The sequence below is a fragment of the Magnolia sinica genome, chromosome 4 (assembly GCF_029962835.1).
Source record: "Magnolia sinica isolate HGM2019 chromosome 4, MsV1, whole genome shotgun sequence".
Taxonomy (NCBI): Eukaryota; Viridiplantae; Streptophyta; class Magnoliopsida; order Magnoliales; family Magnoliaceae; genus Magnolia; species Magnolia sinica.
In genome coordinates this window covers 112,716,254-112,741,308 of record NC_080576.1, presented here as the reverse complement: position 1 = coordinate 112,741,308, position 25,055 = coordinate 112,716,254, and the positions used below count along the sequence as shown (strand labels likewise).

Sequence of the window (25,055 nt, the reverse complement as noted above, 5' to 3'; positions counted from 1 at the left end):
AGTTCTATGGGTCCATCATGTTGCATTTGTATAATCACTTCATCCATCAGGTGAAAACCATTATTTAGACCATACATACAAAAGATATGCTCAATTAGAAGCTCATATGAGCCACACCAAACAATAAAAATTTACACCCAAAGCTATTAAATTCACATGGTGTGGCGAACCTGAGATTTGTTTCAAGATGATTTTTTGTATTTTCTTTTCATCATAGCGAGTCATACCTGATTAATGGGTTTGATGAAAGATTCCCACCATGATGACCCCTCGCAAAAACCTATGGTTTGCATATCATCCCATTGTTTTATGTGGTGTGGCCAACCTAAGTTGTGTATCTAGTTGATTTTTGGCCTTAGGACCTAATATTAAGGATAAATTTTAATTGGAAGAGTGAATTTTACATATATAATACTGTGGGTCCTATGTTTTTATGCATTATTTAAAACATGTATTGTAGAGTATTCCATTATGCTTGTAGCCATTTGCACCAAGGCTGTCAACGACGGGTTGGGTACTCTAGACCCAGGCTAACCCTTTCTTGCCCCGTAGGGTGAGTGTGCCTGCTAGGAAGAGAGGTTATTGAGGGTGTGGTAGCAATTGGCAGAATTCCAAAGTGACATGGATGAAACGCTAAAGATAAGTGTAATGGACAAGACTTCAGAGCAAGTTTAGGTTGTAAATTTCTGAGTAAATACAACCATTGACTTTAAAAATTACATGTTGCTAGAGAAAGTTCCCCCCATGTTGAGTGAAACCAATGAGGTGCCTACACAACTCAAATCAATGAATCCTCTAACTAAACACAATAGAGTATGAATATGTTCTTGAATATTTCACACCGATCTTTCTCGCAGTTGGTGCGTAGAGCACATTTCCCAACCAAATTCACTTTGATTGTAATGAGGTTTTTTTTTTTTTTTTTTTTGGGGCTAGCTTGTTAGTACATATCCCATGTCAGTCTCGGGTGGGGGTGGGTTAGCTTGTTAGTACATATCCCATGTCAGTACACATACTCCATGTTAGCCACCCGAGTTTGTGATGCAGGGATGAACATGATGAGGTCGATCAGTGTCTTCCTTAAGGATAACTACTTCAAATTCACCAAGTTTCTTTGGACTCCTACTTCTCGAATCTATGAGAAAACATAAAAACTAGAAATAATTTTAAAAAGTTTAAATAAATTTATTGATGATTGATAAATAAAAATAAAAATAAAAAACAAGTCTATAACCCTTTAAATAGGGATACCAAGCTTTGAAAGAAGTTACTGAATTAAACTACAATTAAAACTCCCTAAAATTCGTTAACTTACCATAAATAGTAAATTTACTTTTATAGTATCCTATGTGGCTTAACCACGTTATTCTCCTAATTATTCTAAGCACTTTTCATGTTGGACACAACTCCTAAAGCCCAATGGATGAAAAGTTACAATCAAACCAAAACTTAATAAAAATAGTAAAAACAGAAATAAACATGAAATTCAATTGTTGATCCAATGGAATCTCGAAAATTTGGCATGGGCAGCCCGACCATGCGGGTTGGTTGTCTAAAATAGCTCGTCCTACCCCAAACTCATTCTGGTTTGTGAGATATGTCTGTTTTAAGGTTCTGACGGTCTTGATGACTTTCGCCTCCGATCAAGCCTTCTCTGGTTCATTTTAGACTTGAAAGTGTTAGCGACCCGCTCTACATCAATTCGGAATATGAATTGTTTCTTTATAAGTTAAGGGCTTATTTATTTCAACGGTTATGATAGTAATGTAAAGGAAATAGATAATAATTACGAATTATCTTAAATTGTTATCTAACATTAGTTGAATTTGACCTCAATGAAAATAATTTTTATATTGGTTGATTTATCTACGATAAAATCCTGATGATAAAATCTTAATAATGATAATTTTATATTACTTCAATATTAAATCATCACTAAAATAATCCAATGTTACTATTTGAATTGAAAATATTCATGATATTATCAAGTAAAAGTGAAACCATTAGTTTAAGGGCCCATTTGGATACCACCAAATAAGTTACTTTTTCTACTGATATAAGTGACTTATTTCATATAAGTAAGTTTGGTTTATGATTAGTTATAAGTAACTTTTTTACTTAAAAGTACATAATACTCTAATTAATTAATTTTTTTTTATAGCTTTTTTACTTTTCATAAGCTGAGTAAGAGAGGAATAAGTAGAGACAAAAGGGAGGAGAAGATGTTGAGTATGTTGTTTGTCAAACATACTTATCTTAGAGACTAAGATAAGCAACTTTTCTTAAACAACTTATGATTCAAACAGGCCCTAAATGTCTCGTAACTGCATCTACATTTGACTAGCAATTCTACCTCTTGACTAAATGATCAAGGAGAGTAATGATGGTGATTTCACCCCACTTGCTGGAAATAATTCTCGAGAGACAAACAGGCTCTGAGAGTTGGTAACTCTTTTACTTGTTGCAAATGAAATTCTACTCCAAATCTTTCATTGATTTGGATTTTCAGGCATTTTCATCTCCACCTGTTCATTTTGTTTACCCTACTTACATTTGCAGCTCAATAAAAATTCATAGGTTAGGTTCCACTCAACCTCCATATTGATTGTTGGACGTTATGATTTTCAGGCATCCTTCTATGTTTAAGCATTCAAACAAAATCATTGTGAAGATACAAGGTCAAGATCAACTCTCTTAAAATAAGATGGTGAAGAGATAACACTATATTATACTGGACTCATCATTAGTATTAGGATGCATACTTACCCAATTAAACTTCTTTTGCATCCACCGTGATTTTTATATTCCACCCATACGAATCTTTCCTATTGGCTTGAACTGAAAAAAGTTATTTAAAAAAAAAAAAAAAGGCCTAATCCAAAACTTTGTGGTTGATACATGTTTCAGTGATGGGTGTTCAATCCTCGTTGTTAGACTCACGAGAGTTTCAACACGAAGTCGTGGGTTTAGAGTACCCATTGTGGTGAAAAATTAATGTGGTGTGTGTGGGTGTGAGTGCGTATGTAAAAAATAAAAAATAAAAAATCTCATTGTTTTCAATTGTGCGGCCCACTTGAGTTTTAGATGTCATATTTTTTGTCCATGTCCCACCTTGATTTGGCAAAATGGATGGACAGGGTGAATTTCTCACAAACATGCTTGTTGGGGGGAAAATATGACAAGTCCTTGAGTCGGCTTGAGAATCAGAAGAGTCAGTGAAGTAATGGCTCGGACTCGTCAGGCGCTGAGTCCGGAGAAAACCCAAAGCCCCCAACGCTGCATGGAGAGATATAGCTCGGATCGTGAGGCGTCTAACCCGACCGTAGCCTGAATGTCCTGAGCCATAAAGTGAAACCTCTAAGGGGGGAAGTGCACCTTAAGGATCAATCAAAAGCCTCACAGAAGAAAGACCAAACCGGCCTATGATCAGTCAGCCCTAGAGCCGCCCGAGCTTTAGTCCGACTCATAAATTGGGTTGGCCAATAGAGTGGGCGGAGATTAGCCGTAAAACCTATCTCGACACGACCGTGTTAAAGAGATAAGAGTCGGCCAAACTACATTGCTCCATACTCGAAAGTTACCTAGTAGAACTTTGGATTTTCACCCGAGATTTTCGGGAGATAAACTAAGATCCCCGAAAATCCAGGAACACCAAGGATTACGGATTCCAAGAGATTGAGATCTACTCTAATTGCGAAAGCCCCGAGGGGTATGACACCATTATAAATAAGAACACCTTTATGGTAAAAGGTATGCAAAAACTCTTGTCCTAAAATCCTTATTCTAAGACTCAGATTCTGACTTAAGCATCGGAGGGTCCCTTAGTGAAGCCAGGGTCACCTTTTTCCTTCTTCCTGTGCAGGTCCAAGGGCCACAAAGGGGGCGAGCAGAAAATAACATCAACAGTTTGGCACCGTCTGTGGGAAACGATACAAAAAGTCGTTTCTCTAAGCACTGAGTAATCTTCAATGGCAAGAACAAGGAGAACCATTCAGAATGAACCCAGCGAGGTCCCTGTCACCGGACCACGGGCGACAGAGGGACCGCCTGGTACGAATGGAGCCCAAGGTGCCCAGAACCAATCGGATAATTGATAAGGCTCTGTAGCCCGTTAGGCAACCTCTATTTCGACCAGGCACACTCAATAGAATCGAGGGAACGGACGATTGGATAAGGAAGTTTAAGAACTCAGGACCGACATGAACTACATGAAGTAGATAGTGGAATAAATTCACCGCCAGAAGGTCCAGCCGCTTTAACAGGATGATGGTCGGGCAAATGCCCAACGACAATTCGTTGACCCTCAGCCCGTCACCCCATGGGTTGTTCCTCAACAAAGTCAACATCAGGGTCCAGTTGAGCCCGCGCCCTCCCATGTCTCTGTGCCTGCGCCACTGCCTGCCACTGATCTACGACATGAAATAGATTAGAGAAGGCGCATCAGGCCCCCGGTTGAGGGTACGGTTGACAGCGACGAACCCTGGAAGGTCGACTTACGGAAGGAAATCACAGATATGAAGCAAAGTCGTCATGCCAGTCAGGCAGGACCCGAAGCGAAGGCATCCCCGTTCATAGACGAGATCATGCAAGCTCGACTATCGGAATGATTCCGCCTTCCACAGATCACGTCCTACATCGACAAAACCAATCCAACCGAGCACATTGAGTCTTTTCAGACTTATATGGAGCTGCACGATGTCTCAGATATCGTGATGTGCCGGGTCTTCTCTCTCACGTTGTCTGATATAGCTCGGCTTTGGTTCAAACAGTTGAAACCAAAATCCATCAGCTCGTTCACCGAGCTCAGCGACGCTTTCCTCGCCAATTTCATCGGAGGGAAGAAAAAGCTAAAGTCGTCCGTGCACTTAAATAATATAATCTAAAATGAGGGAGAACTACTTAAGGATTATATCAAGAGCTTCATTTTCAAATCACTCCAAGTCTGGAAGCATTCGGACGAGACAACCCTCAATTCTATTATGCAAGGAGTCAGAGACGGGCCATTTCTTGCATCCCTGGACAAGAACCCGCCCACTACTCTGGCTAAATTTATGGCCCAGTCGGAGAAGTATGCAGACGCTGAGAAAACCCGAATCTTGCGAGAGGCCGCTCAAAATGCAAAAACTTCGACCAAAGAGCCAGCCAAAAAAAAAAGTTGACTTGGCCAGTGGTAAGAAGCGAAAGGATGACCGGTCCTGTGATGATCGTAGGTCAGGCAAGCGGCCTGACCACAAGTTTTCAACGTACACTTCGCTCAACAAGCCGCAAGAGCAGGTCCTGATGGAGATCGAGGGCGAAGGATTCGTTAACTCGCCAGACAAACTCCGGAGTAATACGCACCGACGAAGTAAGAGTAAATACTGTTATTTCCATCGCGATCATGGACATAACACAAGTGAATGCTATAATCTAAAGCTGGAGATTGAGAGGCTTATCCGAGAGGGCCACCTCGACGAACACGTCGACCTAGGAACCAGAACCACAGAAGAATGCCCGAATGATAACCGACCTACTGAGGATATCCGAACTATTATTGGTGGCCATCTGGGCGAAGGCAACTCAAATAACGCCCGTAAAAACCATGCGAGGAATGTTGGTCGACCTGAGTCCCAAATTATGATTCTGGCTCGTCCCCCAAAGGAAAGAAAGCTCGAGAAATACAGTGTAGATTCACTGAAGCAGATGCGAGGGGCATTCATTACCCACACGACGACGCTCTGGTTATCACTATCACTATCGCCAATCACCGAGTCTTCAGGGTCCTCGTCGACACAGGCTCATCTGCGGACGTGCTGTTTATACCGGCGTTCGACAAGATGGGTGCGGAGCGTTCGGATCTAAGGCACGTAAGGACTCCATTGATCAGATTCTCGGGTGGACAAATTCTTCTCGAAGGAACAATTCAACTCCCGCTCACTGCCGGGGATGCGCCAAGTCAAACTAATGTTATGGTCGATTTTCTGATAGTCGATCAGTCTTCGGTCTATAATGCGATCCTCGGTTGACCTTCCCCCTGCCTCCTCTAAGCCATCATCTCAGCCTATCACCTTTCTATGAAGTTTTCGACCGAAAGTGGCGTTAGGATCGTAAAAGGAGATCAGCACGATGCTCGACGATGTTACGCTTCGACTCTATGAGCACCCGCAGAAATTTTGACGATCGAGACCCTGGATCCGTGCGACGAATCTCCCGAACGCAATCAGCCCGTGGAAGACCTCATCTAGGTGCCATTGTATGAGTCGGACATCTTGAAGACCGTCCGGGTTGGCTCGTCCCTGGCAACGCCATTAAAAGAGAAGTAGGTAGCCTTGTTCCGCCGACACGCCGGTCTTTGTATGGACTCGTGAAGACATGTCGGGCATTAATCCTTCCGTCATGACTCACCGCCTTAATATCGACTCAACTTACAAGCCGATCCGTCAGAAACGGCATACACTTGGCCCCGAAAGGTACGCTGCAATGGAGGAAGAGGCCAGAAAACTCCTCAGAGCCAATTTCATTGAAGAAATATACTACCCCGAGTGGGTGGGCAACGTCGTGTTGGTCAAGAAGGCTAATGAGAAGTGGCGAGTCTGTATAGACTATACCAACTTGAACAAAGTCTGCCCTAAACATAAATTTTCCCTTCCTCGGATCGATCAGCTGGTTGATAAGTACCGCGGGGCATGAGTTACTTAGCTTTATGGATGCTTACTTTGGTTATAATCAAATTATAATGCATCAATCTAATAAATCAAAAACCACCTTTGTCACCGACGAAGGCCTTTATTGTTACCAAGTGATGCCGTTCAGATTAAAAACCCTGAAGCTACCTATCAAAGGTTAGTTAACAAAATATTCGCCCGACAGATAAGACGGACAATGGATGTCTATATCGACGACATGCTCGTTAAGAGCGTCAAAGCGACCGACCATATAGCTAACCTAGAGGAAATGTTCCTCATCCTCCAAAAATATGAGATGAAGCTCAACTCGAGCAAATACGCGTTTGGCGTAAGCTTGGGTAAATTCTTTGGGTTCTTGGTCAGCCAACGGGGAATCGAAGCTAATTCGGAGAAAATCAAGGCTTTGCTCGACATGAAATCCTTGAAGATGATCAAAGATATCTAACGGTTGACCGGGAGGATAGCGGCATTACATCGCTTCGTGTCCCAAGCTACCGACAGATGTCTCCCATTCTTTAAACAATTGAATGGCCGACAAATTGTCAATTGGACAGAGGAATGGGAGATCACCCTTCAGCAACTCAAGGAATATCTAGGATCACCACCACTGTTTTCTAAGCCTGAGTCAGGCGAGCCTCTGCTGATTTACCTGGCAGTATCCGACGCAGCCGTAAGCTCAGCCCTAATCCATGAACATGAAGGCAAACAATTTCCCATATATTACATTAGCAAGGCCCTCGTCCCGGCAGAGACAAGGTATACGACCCTAGAAAAAGTGGCCTTAGCACTAGTCGTATCATCTCGACGCCTACGGCCATACTTTCAAGCTCATTCGATCATCGTTATGACCGACCAGCCTCTCCGCCAAGTACTACAGAAACCGGAGGCTTCAGGACGACTCACAAAATGGGCGATCGAACTCAGTGAATTCGACATCCATTACAAGCTTAGGGTAGCAATTAAGGGACAAGCCATGGTAGACTTCATCATCAAAGTCACAGTGCAAACAGAAACCCCTTCTACTGACCCAAGGGCATCGTCCGATCAGTCACCACCCACCCACCTCTATAGTAACTCTATGTAGATGGCTCATCCAACTCTAAGGCAAGCGGGGTAGGGATAGTTCTGGAGACTCCTGATCACACAGTTATACAATATGCCTTGAGACTTGGATTTCAAGCCTCTAATAATACAGCAGAATACGAAGTTCTGCTCCTAAGACTCCGTCTAGCAGCCAGCTTAGGAGTTACTCATCTAAGCGTGTACAGCGATTCCCAACTAGTCGTCTACCAGATAGCCGATATATATCAGGCTAGGAAGGAGAGGTTAAAAGCGTATCTTATGAAAGCGAAAAAGCTGATCGCCGGATTCCATCAATGTTCTATTACCCGAATCCCGAGAGCCGAGAACGTCAAAACCAAACTCCTAGCAAAACTCGCCTCAGCCAACGAAGACAACATCCCTAGGTCCGTCCCCATTGAATTCTGAGTCATCCCTCAACCCTGCTCCCCATCAATTCTGAGTCATCTTGGGTCAATCCAATTGTCAGATATCCTAAGATCAACGTACTCCCCGAAGATCGAGCTGAGGCTCGACGACTGAAGAACCGCGTAGCCCGCTACACCATGCTCAACAGAGTGTTGTACAAGAAAGGATACTACGCACCGCTCCTGCAATGCCTAAGGCCGAGTGAAGCTGATTATACCTTGCGTGAAATTCATAAAGACATTTGCGGTAATCACTCGAGAGGCCGATCCCTGGCTCACAAGGTCATTCGGAAAGGCCCATTCAACGGGATGCCCGGAAGCTCATTCAGAATTGTGATAAATGCTAGAGGTTTGTTGCCATTCCCCGACAGCCACCTGAAGAGGTGACGCCAGGTTGACACCAACCCAACTGGTGTAGTGTGATCGTTAACATTAATTTCAGTGGTTATTTCATTTTGAGGCTGATATTGTTGGTGGTCGAAGTGAGCCTTTGCTTAGCATGCCATTTACACCATCCGATCAACAATTCTTACGGTTGCGATGATCAGGGTCCGAAAATTGATGCCCAGTCGCTTCTTATGAAATTATGGTCATGCTCTCGTGCTTGGGCCCACGTAGACAGCATCAATAACAGTTAGCCCAGACCGTAAAGTCTTCCAGAGTAGACAATCATGGGTTTTTTTTTTTTTTTTTTTTGACGATCCAAGCCCAAATTGGCAATTAGGAACAGGGTTGGGCTCCGATAAAGCCGGTTGTGGATTGGCTTTGTGGGCCAGGCCAGGATGAGCTCACTAATGTAGACATGGGCGGGCTTGTGCTTTACAAGCCTGTAACTGTGTGCCCATTCAAACACCCTCTAGAATCTTAATCTAAGCCATGGTTCTGATCCTAACCGTCCATGTGCAGTGCCTACTCAAACGCTCCTAATATTGGTCTCTGGAACTTCTCATAAATGATTATTCCTGGGGCACTCTCCATACATGGTTGTATTAAAAATAGATACGGTCTGGATCACCGAAAGATGTACCCTACTTATAGGCATACGTGAAACTGACGCGGATTGCGTCGTGAACCTAACACTACCTAGCTACGTGGTATTAGGATTCTGTAGGGTCCACCGTGATGTATCTGTTTTATCCTATCCGTCGATTCATTTCCTCTGATCATTTTAGGGTATGAATCTAAATTTGAAGTATATCCAAAGCTCAAGTATACCACAACAAAGGAAGCAGTGGAGATAATAACGTCCACCGTTGAAATCTTCTTGGTGACACAAAAGTTTTGGATCAAGATAATATTTATGTTTCCCTTAACCAAGGTCTGTGTGACCTTAGAAAAATTTTGGATGGCAAAATAAACATCAAGGTGGACCCTAGAAAGGTTTAAACGGTGGACGTTATTATCCCCACTGTTTCCTTGGCGTGGTCCATTAAAGCTTTAGATATCTTCTACTTTGTGCTATTCTCCTAAAATGATCTGAAAAACGGATGAACGGAGTGGATAAAGCATATACATAACAGTGGGCCCCACAGGATCCTGACAGTACGTAGCTAGGTGATGTTGGTGTCACCGCACAATCCGCATGCCCCACGATACTCTCGCTTTCTGAAATCATCTCGAAGCTTCAGGACCCGTCTCCTTTCTCTGGACCCTTCCTCTCATCTATCTATAAATTCCCAATCACGTTCCTTCCCAAACCATCAGAAGGAATTTCCAAATAGCCATCTCTCATATATCCCAAACGCCCATCAAAACTAAAAAAATCCCAATCTCTACAATCCCATTCTACAAACTTCGCAATCATCAAGATGTCGATCATCCCCAGCGTCTTTGGCCGCAGAACCAACGTCTTCGATCCCTTTTCCCTCGACGTATGGGACCCATTTCAAGGCTTCCCCTTCGACTCCTCTCTCTTCCCATCTCGCTCCGATTTCACCAGAGAAACCTCCCAGTTCGCAAACACGCAGATAGATTGGAAGGAGACTCCCGAAGCGCATGTCTTCAAAGCAGATCTGCCGGGGCTGAAAAAGGAGGAGGTGAAGGTGGAGGTTGAAGAAGGGAGAGTGCTCCAGATCAGCGGCGAGAGAAGCAAGGACAAGGAGGAGAAGAACGACACGTGGCACCGCGTCGAGAGGACAAGTGGCAGGTTCCTGAGGCGATTCAGGTTGCCGGAGAATGCGAAGGTGGAGGGAGTGAAGGCAGCAATGGAGAACGGAGTCCTGACTGTAACGGTTCCAAAAGTGGAGGTGAAGAAGCCCGATGTGAAGGCCATTGAAATCTCTGGCTGAGAAAGGAGAAGGGCAGAATAGGCAGAATGGTAAATGGTCTCTAGTCCTTGGGGGTATTTTGTTATGTGTTGTTCCGGTGTTGCTTGTTTGTGTTGTGTGTTAGGGTAGTTCTGCGGACTACCTTTCTTCAACAAATACACATGTACTTTTGGTTTTCACTGTTTAATGGAGTTTTCTTCTGCGTAGTTAATAAAAAATGTGAGACGTAGTGTAGTTGGATTGTTAATCAGAACCGTTAATATCGTTGCCTTTACCATGATGGGAAATGGTTAAAAATCTGTATGTGGATCGGACAATCCTTGCAGAACAATGGTAGGAATCAACAGCGGCTGATGGCCAACAAGAAAGTTGATATCTAGGATAACAGGCGTGATTTCGAAAATGGGCCATCCGTGATGGGACCCACAAGATGGACAGGCTTGGTACATCACCACTCATGGCTCTAAATGCCCCAGGTCCAGGCCCGCCAACAGAAATCGTAGATCCTATTGTCGCCATTTTGGGCCTAACGCTGTGGAAAGTATCGCAAAAGCTAGGTGCTGGTCCTATCCTTGGATCAGTCCGGGTCCAAACCACCGACGTTTATTAGATGCGGCCCAGCGCTATACGTATTGTCGCGGGCCCACCTGGCTTGTGTCCAGCCTACCCGGTCTGTTATAGTGGTCTAGCCGCGCCCACGATCCTGTCTATCAAGGATCAGAATGTACCCAATGGTGTCACCTCTCTACGCTGCCCTTGGAAGCGGATTGGCTGGTGTACCACATACCACCGACCTGGATGGTGTGTTGACGTCACCAAGTTCTGTGGGTCCCATCATGGGTTATATGATATCCAAATCGAGTCATATGATATCCAAATCGTCCGTCCATTTGGCGAGCACATCAAAAGATCAATTGGATCACTCTGCAAAAACCAGTGGGGTTGTTTGGATCAATATGGATATTTGTTTTTCATCTTCATACGTATCTGTGTGACTTATGAATAGATTTGATAGAAAATATGCGATATGGTAGGCGTCTCATTGTCCCACTGCTATTCTTGGTGTGGTCCACGAAGAGTTCATGATCCCATAAATGAAGCAGATTGAAATCTTAGGTGGATCATACACATGAAACAGTCATGATTGAATCCTCACCATTAAAAACCTCATGGGCCACCGGAATGTTGTTTTTTCCGCCATCCAAACTGTTGAGAAGGTCACAAAGACCTGGATGAAGAGACCACACAAATATCAGGTTGATCCAAAACTTTTGCGGCGAATGAGAAGTCTTTCATGGTTGATTACCATGATAATTTTTTAATAATGGTTGATTAAACTGTGGCCCAAGAGAAGTTTTTAATGGTTGATTACACTATTTTCTGTATTATGGTCAATCTAAGATTTAGATATGCTTCATTTTTGGGATCATGTCCTATAGGAGCCATCAAAATAGATGGAAGGCATGGATATAAGCCACATACATCACGTGGGCCCCTTGCTCAGGGATCTCACCCACATTGGTCGTGTGGGCCCCACCATGAAGTATTATATCCAAACTGTCCGACCCATCTGACGAGATCGTTTTAGGGATTGAGCCTAAAAAATGAGCTAGATCTAAACCTCACGTGGACCACACAACAGTATGCAGGGTGTAAATGTTTTGAGTAAGGTTGGGGCCGCACATAATCTGCTCCATTTGTCGGACGTAATAATGTCCCTTCTACATCGTCGGGCCCAATTTGATGTGAGTAAGAAACCACCCCAATTCCACACACCCGATTCATCTCATTTTAGGGCATGAGGAAAAAAAAACAGAAGGCAAATTCAAAGTTCAAGCCAACCGCACCACAGGAAATAGTGGAGATAATGACACGCGTAGGGCCTACTATGATGCTTATTTGTCATCCACGCTGCTCATGAGGTCACACACATGGATGATGGAAAAACAAAAATATCAGCTGAATTCAAAACTTCCGTGGGCCCTGGATAAGTTTTCAACGGTGTGATTCACTTGAACTTTGGATCTGTCTTATTTTCGGGCTTAAACCTCAGAGAGAGCCAGCAGAACGGATGGACAGTGTGGATAAAACATATACATCACATTGGCCCCACAAAGTCGGATCAGCATGCCATCAGTGTCCCTCATCTCTCTTCCATTGATCATGGTGAGAATGATCTATTCAAACACTTAAATGCTTCTCCTTTTCTTTTTTCTACTTCTTTTTATTTATATTTTAAATAAAAGCTTTCTTTCTATTTGGCCAAAAGTAAATACTTCTATAGAATAACTCCAACCCAAGTAATCAATGTTATCCACACAACATGCAAAATAATAGATGTTTCCCACCATTTTCCCAATTTTCCTGATTTTTTTTTTTTCCATTTCCCTTAATATCTTTTCTTCTTCTTCTTTATTACTTTTTATTATCCATACTGAGTGACGAGTTGACTCGACCAAGTCGCCCATCCACTCAACTCGCCAAAACCTATAGCGAGTCGAGTTTTCGAATCTTGAAACAAAGACAGAACTGCTAAGAAATGATATGTTGGGAAGAGTACAGAAACCAATGGTGTGGATTATCGGATTTTATCATTTTTAAATGGTGAACCAATCTGGATGGTCATGATTCATATATGCCCATGTACGATGAAGATGAGTCTCTGACACCGTCCAGTATCATTTTCCTCCATCAGGATGCGGCCCGGAGTTGATTGATCTGATGTCCTTCACCAATTTCTCAAAACTCATGTATGATGACCCACCTTGGCTCACACTTCTCTTCGCCAGATCAGCAATCCTAGCCGTCGATTTCACCAGTTCTTCCCGCTTCCCTTCCATCAACTCCCTGATCATCATCTCAACCGTTCTTCTATCGCATCTATCTTTCATGTCCAAACCAACCTTCCATACCCCCTCAACATACCGACTATTGATATGCTGGTCCGCGAAAAAGGGCCAGCAAATCATCGGTACTCCCGCTGACACGCTCTCCAACGTCGAGTTCCACCCGCTGTGAGTCAAGAACCCGCCCACCGCCGTGTGGGCCAGCACATCCACTTGTGGGGCCCATCCTACAAGTCTCCCCCTCTCGTCTGTTGCTTCCGTAAGCTCGGCTGGCATCTGACCCATTCCATCAACGATGTCCGGGCGCATGACCCACAAGAAGCGGGTCTGACTGTTGACCACGCCGTGCCAGAATTCCAGCAACTGGTCCCCAGTCGCGGCCGCGATACTTCCGAAGCTAATGTAGAGGACGGATTTGTGTGGCTGGGAGTCAAGCCACGTCATGCAGGACCTGTCTTCCGTCAAGAAGCTGATGGAAGATGGGGTGAAATCGGTAGGTGGGGAATCGTTTGACTCGGTGAGTCGAGATTGGAGGTGGGCGTGGAGCGGTCCGATGGCATACGTTGTGGGGCAGTGGGCTCGGATATGGGACAGGATGGGGCCGTCAATGTCTTCGAAGGCGTTGAGAATGAAGCGCGAAGCTCGAGTCGTGTCTTGAGTTGCGGTCAAGATGAGTTGGAGATGCACGTCACTGAGTTGTTTGACTCGGAAGAAACTCGGCAGGTCTCTACGTCTGAGGAAGGCTTCCATTCCCGGCACGCCTCTTATGGGCCGATCCATGTCGTCTGAGACAGAATGCAACTATTTTTAGAGGAGTGTCTAAAGAACCTCCCGTGAGCTAAAGTAAGCGTAGAAATGCATCCCGCGCCACGTGAGGAGGGAACGTGTATGAAATCCACTCCGTCCATCAGTTTCGCAGTCTCATGTTCACGCTAGAACCACGTGAGGAGGGAACGGTGGCACTGACTGATGGACGGTGCTTTGTGGCCCCCACTACGATGGATCATTTTATCTACACCGTCCATTCATTTTTTCAGCTCATTGTAGGGCATGAGCTCAAAAACGACGCAAATCAAATTCTCAAGTGGACCACACCACACCACAGGAAACAGTGGTGATTGAATACCTACCATTAAAAATATTTTGGGGGCCACGAAAGTTTTGGATCTAGATGGTATTTGCCTTATCCTTTCATCCACGCTTTGTGACCTAATCAACTGGTTGTTTGGAAAATAAACATTACAGTGGGCATTTGGAAGTTTTAATCGGCGGCCGTTCAATCAACACTGTTTTCCTATGATGCGGTCCACTTAAGATTTAGGTGTACCTTGTATTTAGGTTTATGTCCTAAGATAATGATCCAGGTCGCTACTGTCAGTGTCAGTTCGCAATCGCATCCCCATACGCTTACGCGCATGGGTTGTCGTTCTCAAAAAGAGGAACAATAGGATCCTATCCGCTGCCAGGAATACTCGGGTTTTCGGGTCGAACGAGTTTTGGTAATCTCTACCAACTTTGATGGACCACCTACCAAATCTCTTCCAGATTGGAAAATCATAGACATCACTGTCGGGCCATTTTCCGATCGTGGGTGCGTGTAGATATACATATTTTTTTTGTATATCAACACCGTCCATCTATTTTTCCATCTCACTTTCGGAATTAATCACAGATCTTAAGAAGATCTAAATCTCAGGGAGACTACACTGAAAACAGTGTCGGATGACCTTTAAAATCTTTTTGTGGGCCCACAAAAATTTTAGATCAAGTTTGTTGTCACTAGATTTTGGACCAATTGATGCAATTAATCGTGAATGTATCCCCGCTAATGGAACTGCAAAGACTAGGGAGATGTGGGCAACAAGAGGTGTCGTAATCAAGGACTTGAACATGGGTTTGGAGCTTACCTCTTCTCGTTTGAGGTAGATGTATTTATAAAGTTTTTGGACGATTGTGAAACTATCATGTCTTAACGTGACACGGAGTCCCTATATTAGGTAGAAAATTGCTCCCAAAAGTGTCGCCTAGCCCATTTAAGCTGGTGTGATATTCAGTCAAGAAAAAAATAATTAAAGAAAGTCGAGCCATCTTTTTCCAAATATGGGGTGTAATCCAAAGGATTAAATTACTTGTACCATCTTGGTGGTGGTTGGTTGGTGAGTAATCCCTAACCGGCCTTGTGTGATCTTATTGTATGGTAAATAAACATTATCGTAGCCATTGGAAGTTTTTAATGTCAGCATTCAATAACTACTTTTTAATCGAGTGTGGTTCACTTAAATTTGTTTCTGCTTCATTTTTTTACCATTATCCCAAAAGAGCTGAAAAAACTGATGAATGGCATGGATATATCACGTATGCGTCAAGGTGGGCCCATGGTCAAGGAAACACCCACCACATTGTAACCGGGGTAAAGCCTTTTGGAGGAAGTTCCTGCCCAAGAACGTTGGGCAGGGCTACTGCAATGTATATGAGAAATCTATTCCATCCATCCGTTTTGTTAGCTTATTTTAAGAACTGCCATGAAAACTGAGGTGTCGTTGGATTATTTTAAGACCTGCCGTTAAAAATGAGGTAGATACAAAACTCAAAGTGAGTCACACGAGAGGAGAAATTGGGGAAAGAAATTCCTAGAGTTTAAACCTTCTTGGCTCCACTCTTTTTCTTTTTGGGTTAGCTTGTTAGTACACATAACATTGTTAGTTCATACTTCACTGCTAGCTACCCGCACTGGGGAATTGATACCAAGACTACAGTGTTGAAACCAGGTATCTTCACTCGGTCTGCGGCCTAGTTATGGATCTAAGTGTCCACTTGATGCTTATAGACTCACTGTACCGTTTATAAGGCCATTCCTCTTGCCCAGGTGGTAGACTCTCAGGAGTTTCAACTCCTGGTCAAGGGTTCGAGTACCCACAAGTGGTGAAATTCCATCAGCGTGAGTGTGTGGGGTGTGTGTGTGTGCGTGTTTAACCAAAAAAACAAGTTCAAGCCCAGCGGGATGAAGTGAAAGCGCCAAAAAGACATTCTGATACAAAACTTTTACGCACGTAAGAAGATTTCAAAGTTGCTCATTGTATGCCCATTGTTTCCTCTCGTGTGCCCACTTGAGTTTTGGAAACATCTGCGTTTTGGTCGCACAACTTTAAAATGAGCTCACAAAATGGATGGACCGGGTGGATTTCTCATAAACATTTCCGTGGGCCCGCCCAGCATCCTTGCGCATGATCCTGCTCAAGGGTTTAGCAGTAAATCCGAGTCCCTTTAAGGCCGGACGCGGAGGACGCGGATTTCGTGCAAAAGACTTAGGCAGGAAGTTTCTGCGCTGGGAACTCATGTAGGGCCCACTGTGATGTTTGTTAGAAATCCTCCCCGGCTATCCATTTGTTAAGTTCATTTTAGGATATAATGCCAAAAATGAACTGTTTCCAAAGCTCAAGTGAGCCGAAAATGTGATAATTGAACGTCCACAGTTGAAATATTCGCGGGCCACAACTATTTTGAATCATGCTAATATTTGTGCCGTCATTTCATCACAGTAGGAATGAAGTTATTAACAGAATGGATGTCATGTAAACATCACTGCCGAACCCAAGTAGGTTTCAATGGTGCAAAATTCCCTAACCACATTTTTCCTTTAGTACAGCCTACTTAAGTTTTAGATACGATTCATTTTTCACATCATGTCCTGAAATTAACTCAGAAAACGGATGGAAGATGAGGATTTCTCACAAACATCACAGTGCGCCCCACCTGGTTCCAGCGCAGCAACTTCCTGCTAAAGGCCTGTGATAGGACGCGGATTGGGTGCTACCCCCGCCCGTCCCGGAAACGGATTGGCTACTCCCCCTGGCACCAGCCTGGTGGCTGGTGGTCGGTGCTCTGTGGGCCCCACCATGATGTATATGTTTCATCCATTACGTTCATCCATTTTTACATATTATTTTAGGGCTTGATACAAAAAATGAGAGGGATATAAATCTGAGGTGGACCACACCACAGGAAAACAATAGTGATTGGATATCCACCATTAAAATCCTTCTAAGGCCCACTGTACTGTTTATTTGACATCTAATCCGTTGATTAGGTCATACAGACCCAGATGAAGGGAAGAAACAAAGATAAACTTGATCCAAAACTTTTATTGCCCACAAAAAGTTTTTAATGGTCTCCGTTCATTCAACCCTGTTTCCTGTGATGTGGTCCACTTGAGATTAAGATATATCTCATTTTTTGTCTCATTTATGATCTAGAAAAATATATGGACGGCATGGACGAAGCACGTACATCATGGCGGGCCCACAGAGCACCGACCACCGGCCATTGGCTGGTGGCAGGGGGAGTAGCCATTCCATTTCCGCCCGTCCCTAGCTCCGAACGGGCAGTTCTGTGGGCGGGCCCACCGTGATGTATCTGTAATTCCAAGCCGTCAATCCCTTTTCTCAGATTATTTTAAGCATTGGATCTAGGACCCCTAACTGTGGGACTCACACTGATGTATGTGTCTTAAATCCACACCGTCCAACCATTTTGAAGGCTCATTTTAGGTCATGCTCTCAAAAATGAAGCTGACACAAATCTTAGGTGGACCACGGAGACCTAAATGAGAAGAGAGCGCACAAATATCATTTCGATCTAAAGCTTTTGTGGCCCACGATAAGTTTTTAATGGTGAATTACCACTGTTTCATGTACTATAGTTTACCGGAGATTTGGATCTGCTTCAATTTTGAGATCACGACAGCTTTCAAAATGGGTGGATTCTTGTGGACACATGCATGACTGTGAGCCCCACAGTCAGGGTCCCAACCACCTCGGTGGATCCGGGGTTCCACCGAAGCCGCGCCCAAAAGATGGAAAGCCTCGAGTCGAGAATACGAGCTCACCTTCTTCAAATGGGAGCTCACCTCCTGCAGCGAGTGCCGGACCGCAGAAAAAAGTCCAGAAGCTGCAAGGGCTGGCCGTACGAAAGATGAAGATCGGGATCCCAAGCTCATCTGCGACATCGATCGCAAACGTCAAGAGCCCGTCCACCACAATACACGTCACCGTGTCATCAGATCCCGGCCGCCCGCCGGAACCGGCCAGCATCGCCCTGAGGAGCGGTTTCGTCGCCGATCTGAGCGAGAAGAAGAGGTCCGTGAACCGAGCGGGCCGTCGGGACTCGTCTACCGGGAGGCCGTCGGAGATTGTTCGGAATCGAAGGCCGGGCCGGCCGGCCAGGAGGTTAGGGTTTGAGCGGAGGAGGCGGTGGTGGGTGTGGTCGGTGTTGAGGAAGGTGACGTGGATGCCAGCTAGGCATAAGAGGTCTGCTAACCTGAGCATGGAGTTGATGTGGCCGAGGAGTGGGAAAGGGAAGATGAGCACGTGCGGGGGAGCTTTCTCCATGGTTGCTCTGTGCTGCACATGGGACGATTTTTCTCTCCGCGTGAATCGCTATTTCTAATTGATGTGGCTAATAAGTTAGTTTACCACCTGTTTAAACAAGTTAGGCCAACATCCAGTTCGATGCCTAGCTCTCGTGCAGTTGATACACGAGCCAACCAAATCATATGGCTAATTGTGGATGGTGCATGGCCTAGTAAATTACCGCCACCGGACGATCATGATTCATCCAAGTGAGGGTTATCATAACAGATGGTTCAAATAAAATCTCGAGAATGTCCAAATTGAGTGACTGAGATCAAAAGGTTTAGATTGCTCAATCTGTGTGAATTTACACAACGTTAACTCCACCGGTAGGACCACGTAGTATATCATGATGGCTTCGTTCCATTTATCATTTTCACCCCCACATTGGAGAAAGCGGATTGCCTGGTGTGCCTGCTTCATCTATCCTTTTCACGCCATGTTGGAGAAAGTCGGATTGGCTGGTGTAACAAACACCACTGATCTCCCCTGTGTGTTGGCGTCACTAAATTATGCGGTCATGAATGTATGAGTTATATCCAAACCGTCCGTCCATTTTGCGAGCTTTTACTAAGGCTTGACCTGAAAAATAAGACAGATTCAGAGATTAAGTGGACCACACCCCAAAAAATAGGGGGATTGAACGTTTACCATTAAAACTTTTTAAGGGTCAAAAAATTACTTTAGATTAGTATAATATTTGTTTTTTCCCTTCATCAAGGTTTTTATAATTATAAACTGATTAGATAGAAAATAAAGAAAACAAACATTATGGTAAGCCTTACAAATATTTTAATGATGAGAATCATTATTTTATTGTTATTTGTGGTGTGGTCTACTTAATCATTGGATACAACTCATTTTTGAACTTATGTTCTGGAATAATTTCACCAAATGGATGAACATATAGAAAATATATCACCATGGGTTTCATCTAACTTTAATTTCCTTTTGAACCGTTCAGACAGCTTGGCGCACGAACTTCGCACCCTAGCTAGTGGCGTACGTGTCCTGTGAAGATGAGCACCCACGCTCCTCGACCGGCCATGGAACGGTTCAAAGGAAATCAAAACAAAGTAGGCCCCACTATTATATATTTATTATATCAAATTTTGTGAGAACATTTTAGAGCATGCGTCTAAGAATGAGTCATATCCAGAGCTCATCCATTTGGTGAGATCACTTTGGAGCATGAATCCAAAAATAAATCATATCCAAAGCTTAAGTGGACCATACCATAAATAGTAGTGGGGCAGTGATTATCATCTTTAAAACATTTGTATGGCCCACCATAACAAAGATTTTTCATCTAATCTATTCATAAGGCCAGAAGAAAAAACAAATATTATATTAATCCAAAACTCATGTGAACTCCAAAAGGGTTTCAACGGTAGACATTTTATTCCACTGTCCCTTTTGCAGTGTCCACTTGATCTTTTAATCGGCCTTATTTTTCGGCTCCTTGCCAAATGGACAGACGGTTAGAATATAACACCAGACCCACAAAACTTGATAGCATCAACACACTAGCCAGGTCGGTGGTGTGTGGCATGGCAGCCAATCCGCCTCCCACATTTGAAGTACTCGGATTTGGTAGTGATGCCTCCGTTGCCAAGTTAATAGTGGTCAGTACTGAAAAACCTCTGTAGGCCTACTATGATGTATATATTTTCATCCACACTTATCATTTGTGTTGATCCTAGATTTAAAATTCAAATGGGCCACACTACAGAAAGCAATGGCAATAATGACACCTACTGTTGAAACCTTTTTAGGGGTCATCAAAGATGTTTATTTGCCACTTTTGGAAAGGTAAAATGCAAAACTCATGTTTCTCCAATAAGGCTTGGAAGGCAGGGATTTTATTTTAGAATTTTTTCTTTTTTATTTATCACTCATTTTTTACACATGCACCCAGCGCACACCCATGCATGCCTTAGTGGGATTTCACCACCTATGGGTATCGAACCCAAGACCCTGTGTTGAAATTCCTCAGGGTCTACCACTGAGGTAAGGACTCGGAACCCAAAGGCATGGATTCGTTCTCCAATATTTCTTATGGTGTAACTTACTTGTATTTGTGTTTTTTGTGGTGTGGCCCACTTGAGTTCTATGCCTATCCAATTTTTAATTAGCATCCGAGCATCACCCAGAGAAATGGACGAATGAAGTTAATATATCACATACATGATGGTGGACCATGAAGCTTAGCATTAGGGGAGAATCATCGCAAGGCAATCTGGATTCACTGGCATCGCTTACCTAACTTTGGATGGAGCATATTGCAATAAGTGGGAAACAATATTCGTCTCATTTTTTGTTTTTAAGTTTGAACAACCTGCCATTTTACTTTTAACCATTTATTTACTAGCCAATAGTTAAATGGCTAGCTAGAAATGTGATTTTTGAGATATGCTACTTTCACAATGCAAAGTAAGATGGAATCACCGTGATTTTTCTAAATGGTATAAGATATTTGAGTTGGTGAGCATGCACTTCCATGTCTTAATTTGTCAAAATAAATTTATTGATAATTGATATAAATAAGTCTACAACCCTTTAAATAGGGATACCAAGTCTTGAAAGAAATTATTGAATTAAATTACAACTAAAACTCTCTAAAATTTGTAACTTACTGTAAATAAAAAATTTACTTTTTATAGTAAGTATCTTATGTGGCTTGACTATGGTATTCTCCTAATTATTCTAAGCATTTTTTATATTGGACACAACTCCTAAAACCCAATGGATGAAGAGTTACAATCAAACCAAAATTTAATAAAAATAGTAAAAACGGAAATAAACATGAAATTCAACATCGATCCGATAGAATCTCTAAAGTAGTTCGTCCTACCCCAAAATCATATATGTTATGTTGAGTAATTTATTTCGATTTGTGAAATATGCCTGTTTTAAGGTTCCGATAGTCTTAATGACTTCCGCCTTCGATCAAGCCTTTGATCGAGCCTTCTCTGGTTTATCTTGGACATGAAGCTGTCTGCGACCCACCCTACATCAGTTTGGAATATGAATTGTTTCTTAATAAGTTAAGGGCTTATTTATTTCAATAGTTATGATAATAATGTAAAGGAAATAGATAATAATTACGAATTATCTTAAATTGTTATCTAACATTAGTTGAATTTGACCTTGATGAAAGCAATTTTTATATTGGTTGAATTATCTATGATAAAATTTTAATGATGATAATTTTATATTACTTCAACATTAAATCATCACCAAAATAATCTAATGTTGCTGTTTGAATTGAAGATATTCGTAATATTATGAAGTAAAAGTGCAACAATTAGTTTAAGGGCCCATTTAGATACCACCAAATAAGTTACTTTTTCTACTTACATAAGTGACTTATTTTAGATAAGTAAGTTTGCTTTATGTTTAGTTATAAGTAACTTTTTTACTTAAAAGTACATAACACTCTAATTAATTAATTATTGTTTATTTATTTTTAGCTTTTTTACTTTTCATAAGAGGCCGAAGAGAGGGATAAAAAGAGACAGAGAGGAGAAGATGATGAGTATATTGTTTGTCAAACATACTTATCTTAGAAACTAAGATAAGCTACATTTCTTAAGCAACTTATGAGCCAAATAGGCCTTAAATGTCTCCTAAATACTTCTACATTTGACCAGTAATTTTATTTCTCTACTAAATGATCGAGGAGAGTAATGACGGTGATTTCAGCGCCACTTGCTGGAAATTCTCAGAGACGAACAGGCTCCGAGAGTTGGTAACTCTTTTACCTGTTGCAAATGAAATTCTACTCCAAATCTTTCATTGATTTGGATTTTCAGGCATTTTCATCCCCACCTGTTCATTTTGTTTACCCTACTTACGTTAACAGCTCAATAAAAAATCATAGGTTAGGTCCCACTCAACCTCCATATTGATTGTTGGACGTTATGATTTGCAGGCATCCTTCTATGTTTAAGCATTCAAACAAAATCATTGTGAAGATACAAGGTCAAGATCAACTCCCTTAAAATCAGATCGTAAAGAGGTAACACTGATATACTGGATTCATCATTAGTATTAGGATGCATGCCTACTCAATTCAACTTCTTTGGAGTCCACCGTAATTTTATATTCCATCCATACGAGTCATTCTTATTGGGTTAAACTGAAAAAAGTTATTAAAAAATAAGGCCTAATCCAAAACTTATGTGGCGATGAATGTTTCAAAGATTTCAATCTTCATTAGTAGACTCACAGGAGATTCAACACGAAGTCATGGGGCTTGGAGTACCCTTTGTAGTGAAAAATTAATGTGGCGTGTGGGGGTGTAAGTGCATCGGTAGAAAAAGGAAAATAAAAAATAAAAAAATTCTCATTGTTTTCAGTTGTGCGGCCCAATTGAGTTTTGGATGTCTCATTTTTAGTCCATGTCCCACATTCATCTGGTGAAACGGATGCACCAGGTGAATTTGTCACAAACATGATGGTGGGCCTCACCTAGCTTCCTGTCGCAAGCAATATGCATCCTCAAACACACCTGGCATTAGCAAAGTACAGCAATCTAGACCATCCAAATTGCTGACTCAGCTGTAAATGGAAAGTTACACTACATCTAATGTTTCCCTTTCAATTTGAACCACTAGCTATTTCACCTTTAACCATTCGTTTGACAGCCATTAATTGGACGGTCATGATTACTTAATCAAACTGCTCTCAGATATATGCCCCGCTCCCCATGGGACCCACAATTTGAATGGTCTGGATGGCTCTACGTCAGCGCCCCTAGTGAGAAGGATGAGTCTCCCATTTCTTCGTAATGCTTAGATTTATGCTTCGAAACACAATTAGTTTCACTCCTCATGTGGGTCTCAATGCACCCAAGTGAAATGATGGCTAAGACGTTAATTTATAGCCGTTCGTTTCTTTTATACGCTGTGACCCAAATAAGGTTGAAATGGCCTATCGTTAACGTTGAAGATAGAAACTAAGACGAAAAGTTGCGATAAAGTGCGGAGCGGATTTTCTGTGACCCAGACCCGGATATATCCGTGTGACTAGGGCCATAGAAATGTCCGTGAGAAATTCACTCCGTTCGTATGTTTTGAAAGACCTGATAAAACGGTACAATAGGACATGATTTTAAAAATAAAGGAGATCCAAAAGTGATCATGTGGGCCGTACCACACGAAAGCTTGACGGTGACTGTGACAGGAGTTTTTTTTATTAGGATAATATTTGTTCTTGCAACTGGTAATAATTCTACGGAGTGTTTGGATGACATATAAAGCAACATGGTCAGCTTCAGGAAGGAAGGTCTCAATGGTGGACGTTGCTTTTCCACCGTTTTGTTGGTGTGGCTCACCTGAGTTCTGGATCTACCTTATTGTGCTCTTTCAAAACAGATGCACGGAGTGGCTTTGTCACGGACATCTCTGTGGACCCCACGTAGCCCCGGGCAGGTGGATGGGCCGTCCTGGGCCTGATCTGGGCTAGGCCAACTCCAGACCCGGCCTGTTGATAGCACGAGGTAGCGGTACAACACGCGTTAGCTCACACGTGCCGAGACTGATAGAACATTCCGGAACATTGCAGATTTTTTCCAGCGAAGGAAGTCTCCAGAATACCCTCGCCTTATAAAGCATCGTATCCGACTGTAGTTGACCCGAAGAGGGAGACGAAAAAAATTCTGAAATTGCCTACAAAAATTTCCATCTCTACCCCTGACATTTTGAGAAAATGTCGATCATCCCCAACATCTTCGGTCGCCGGACCAACGTTTTCGATCCATTCTCGCTCGACGTGTGGGACCCATTCGACGGCTTCCCCTTCTCCTCCAACGTCCCATCTCTGCCATCCTCCTCTCGCCCGCGCTCGGAGATCTCGTCCTTCGTAGGGGCACAGATCGACTGGAAAGAAACCCCGGCCGCACACGTGTTCAAGGCCGATCTGCCGGGCCTGAAGAAGGAAGAGGTGAAGGTTGAGGTCGAGGACGGGCGGGTGCTGCAGATCAGCGGCGAGAGGAGCCGCGAGCAGGAGGAGAAGACGGACACGTGGCACCGCGTCGAGAGGTCAAGTGGCAAGTTCTTGAGGCGATTAAGGTTGCCGGAGAATGCGAAGGTGGAGGGAGTGAAGGCAGCAATGGAGAACGGAGTGCTGACTGTAACGGTTCCGAAAGAAGAGGTAAAGAAGCCTGATGTGAAATCCATTGAAATTTCTGGTTGAGCGTTATTGTGGGGATTTTAGGGGTTTTTGTGATGAAGGGCGTGTTTTCGATGGAGCGGATGTGGATACTTTTGTGTTTCGTCATGGGTGACTGTAGTGGAAATGGTTGGTCGTGGGTAATGTAAATGGATGTCGTTAGGTTCTGATTTCTACTTCAATGAGTTTTCGTTGCAGGTGGTTTTAA

At 43.1% G+C, this 25,055-nt stretch overlaps 3 protein-coding genes across 3 annotated transcripts; 2 read left to right on the top strand and 1 right to left on the bottom strand.

Moving 5' to 3' along the window:
• Positions 1-9,863: 9,863 nt before the first annotated feature.
• Positions 9,864-10,606, top strand: LOC131243881 (17.8 kDa class I heat shock protein-like). Its single transcript, XM_058243502.1, has one exon. The coding sequence runs from the start codon at positions 9,961-9,963 to the stop codon at positions 10,438-10,440; it is 480 nt and encodes a 159-aa protein (XP_058099485.1). The 5' UTR covers positions 9,864-9,960; the 3' UTR covers positions 10,441-10,606.
• A 2,389-nt stretch (positions 10,607-12,995) lies between these two features.
• Positions 12,996-18,865, bottom strand: LOC131243880 (7-deoxyloganetic acid glucosyl transferase-like). Its single transcript, XM_058243501.1, has 2 exons — positions 18,151-18,865; positions 12,996-14,050 (listed from the first exon to the last, which is right to left on the bottom strand). Exons 1-2 carry the CDS (start codon positions 18,650-18,652, stop codon positions 13,098-13,100), a joined length of 1,455 nt encoding a protein of 484 aa, XP_058099484.1. The 5' UTR covers positions 18,653-18,865; the 3' UTR covers positions 12,996-13,097.
• Positions 18,866-24,297: 5,432 nt separating this feature from the next.
• Positions 24,298-25,055, top strand: LOC131243879 (17.4 kDa class I heat shock protein-like). Its single transcript, XM_058243499.1, has one exon. It carries the CDS (start codon positions 24,386-24,388, stop codon positions 24,869-24,871), a length of 486 nt encoding a protein of 161 aa, XP_058099482.1. The 5' UTR covers positions 24,298-24,385; the 3' UTR covers positions 24,872-25,055.

Excerpts from the sequence above, each read along its gene's own strand:
- LOC131243881 (XM_058243502.1), top strand. The coding sequence starts at position 9,961 with ATGTCGATCATCCCCAGCGTCTTTGGCCGCAGAACCAACGTCTTCGAT.
- LOC131243880 (XM_058243501.1), bottom strand. The coding sequence starts at position 18,652 with ATGGAGAAAGCTCCCCCGCACGTGCTCATCTTCCCTTTCCCACTCCTC. Across the intron at positions 14,051-18,150 it reads TGAGCTCCCATTTGAAGAAG|ACGACATGGATCGGCCCATA; the intron begins GTGAGCTCGTAT and ends ATTCTGTCTCAG.
- LOC131243879 (XM_058243499.1), top strand. The coding sequence starts at position 24,386 with ATGTCGATCATCCCCAACATCTTCGGTCGCCGGACCAACGTTTTCGAT.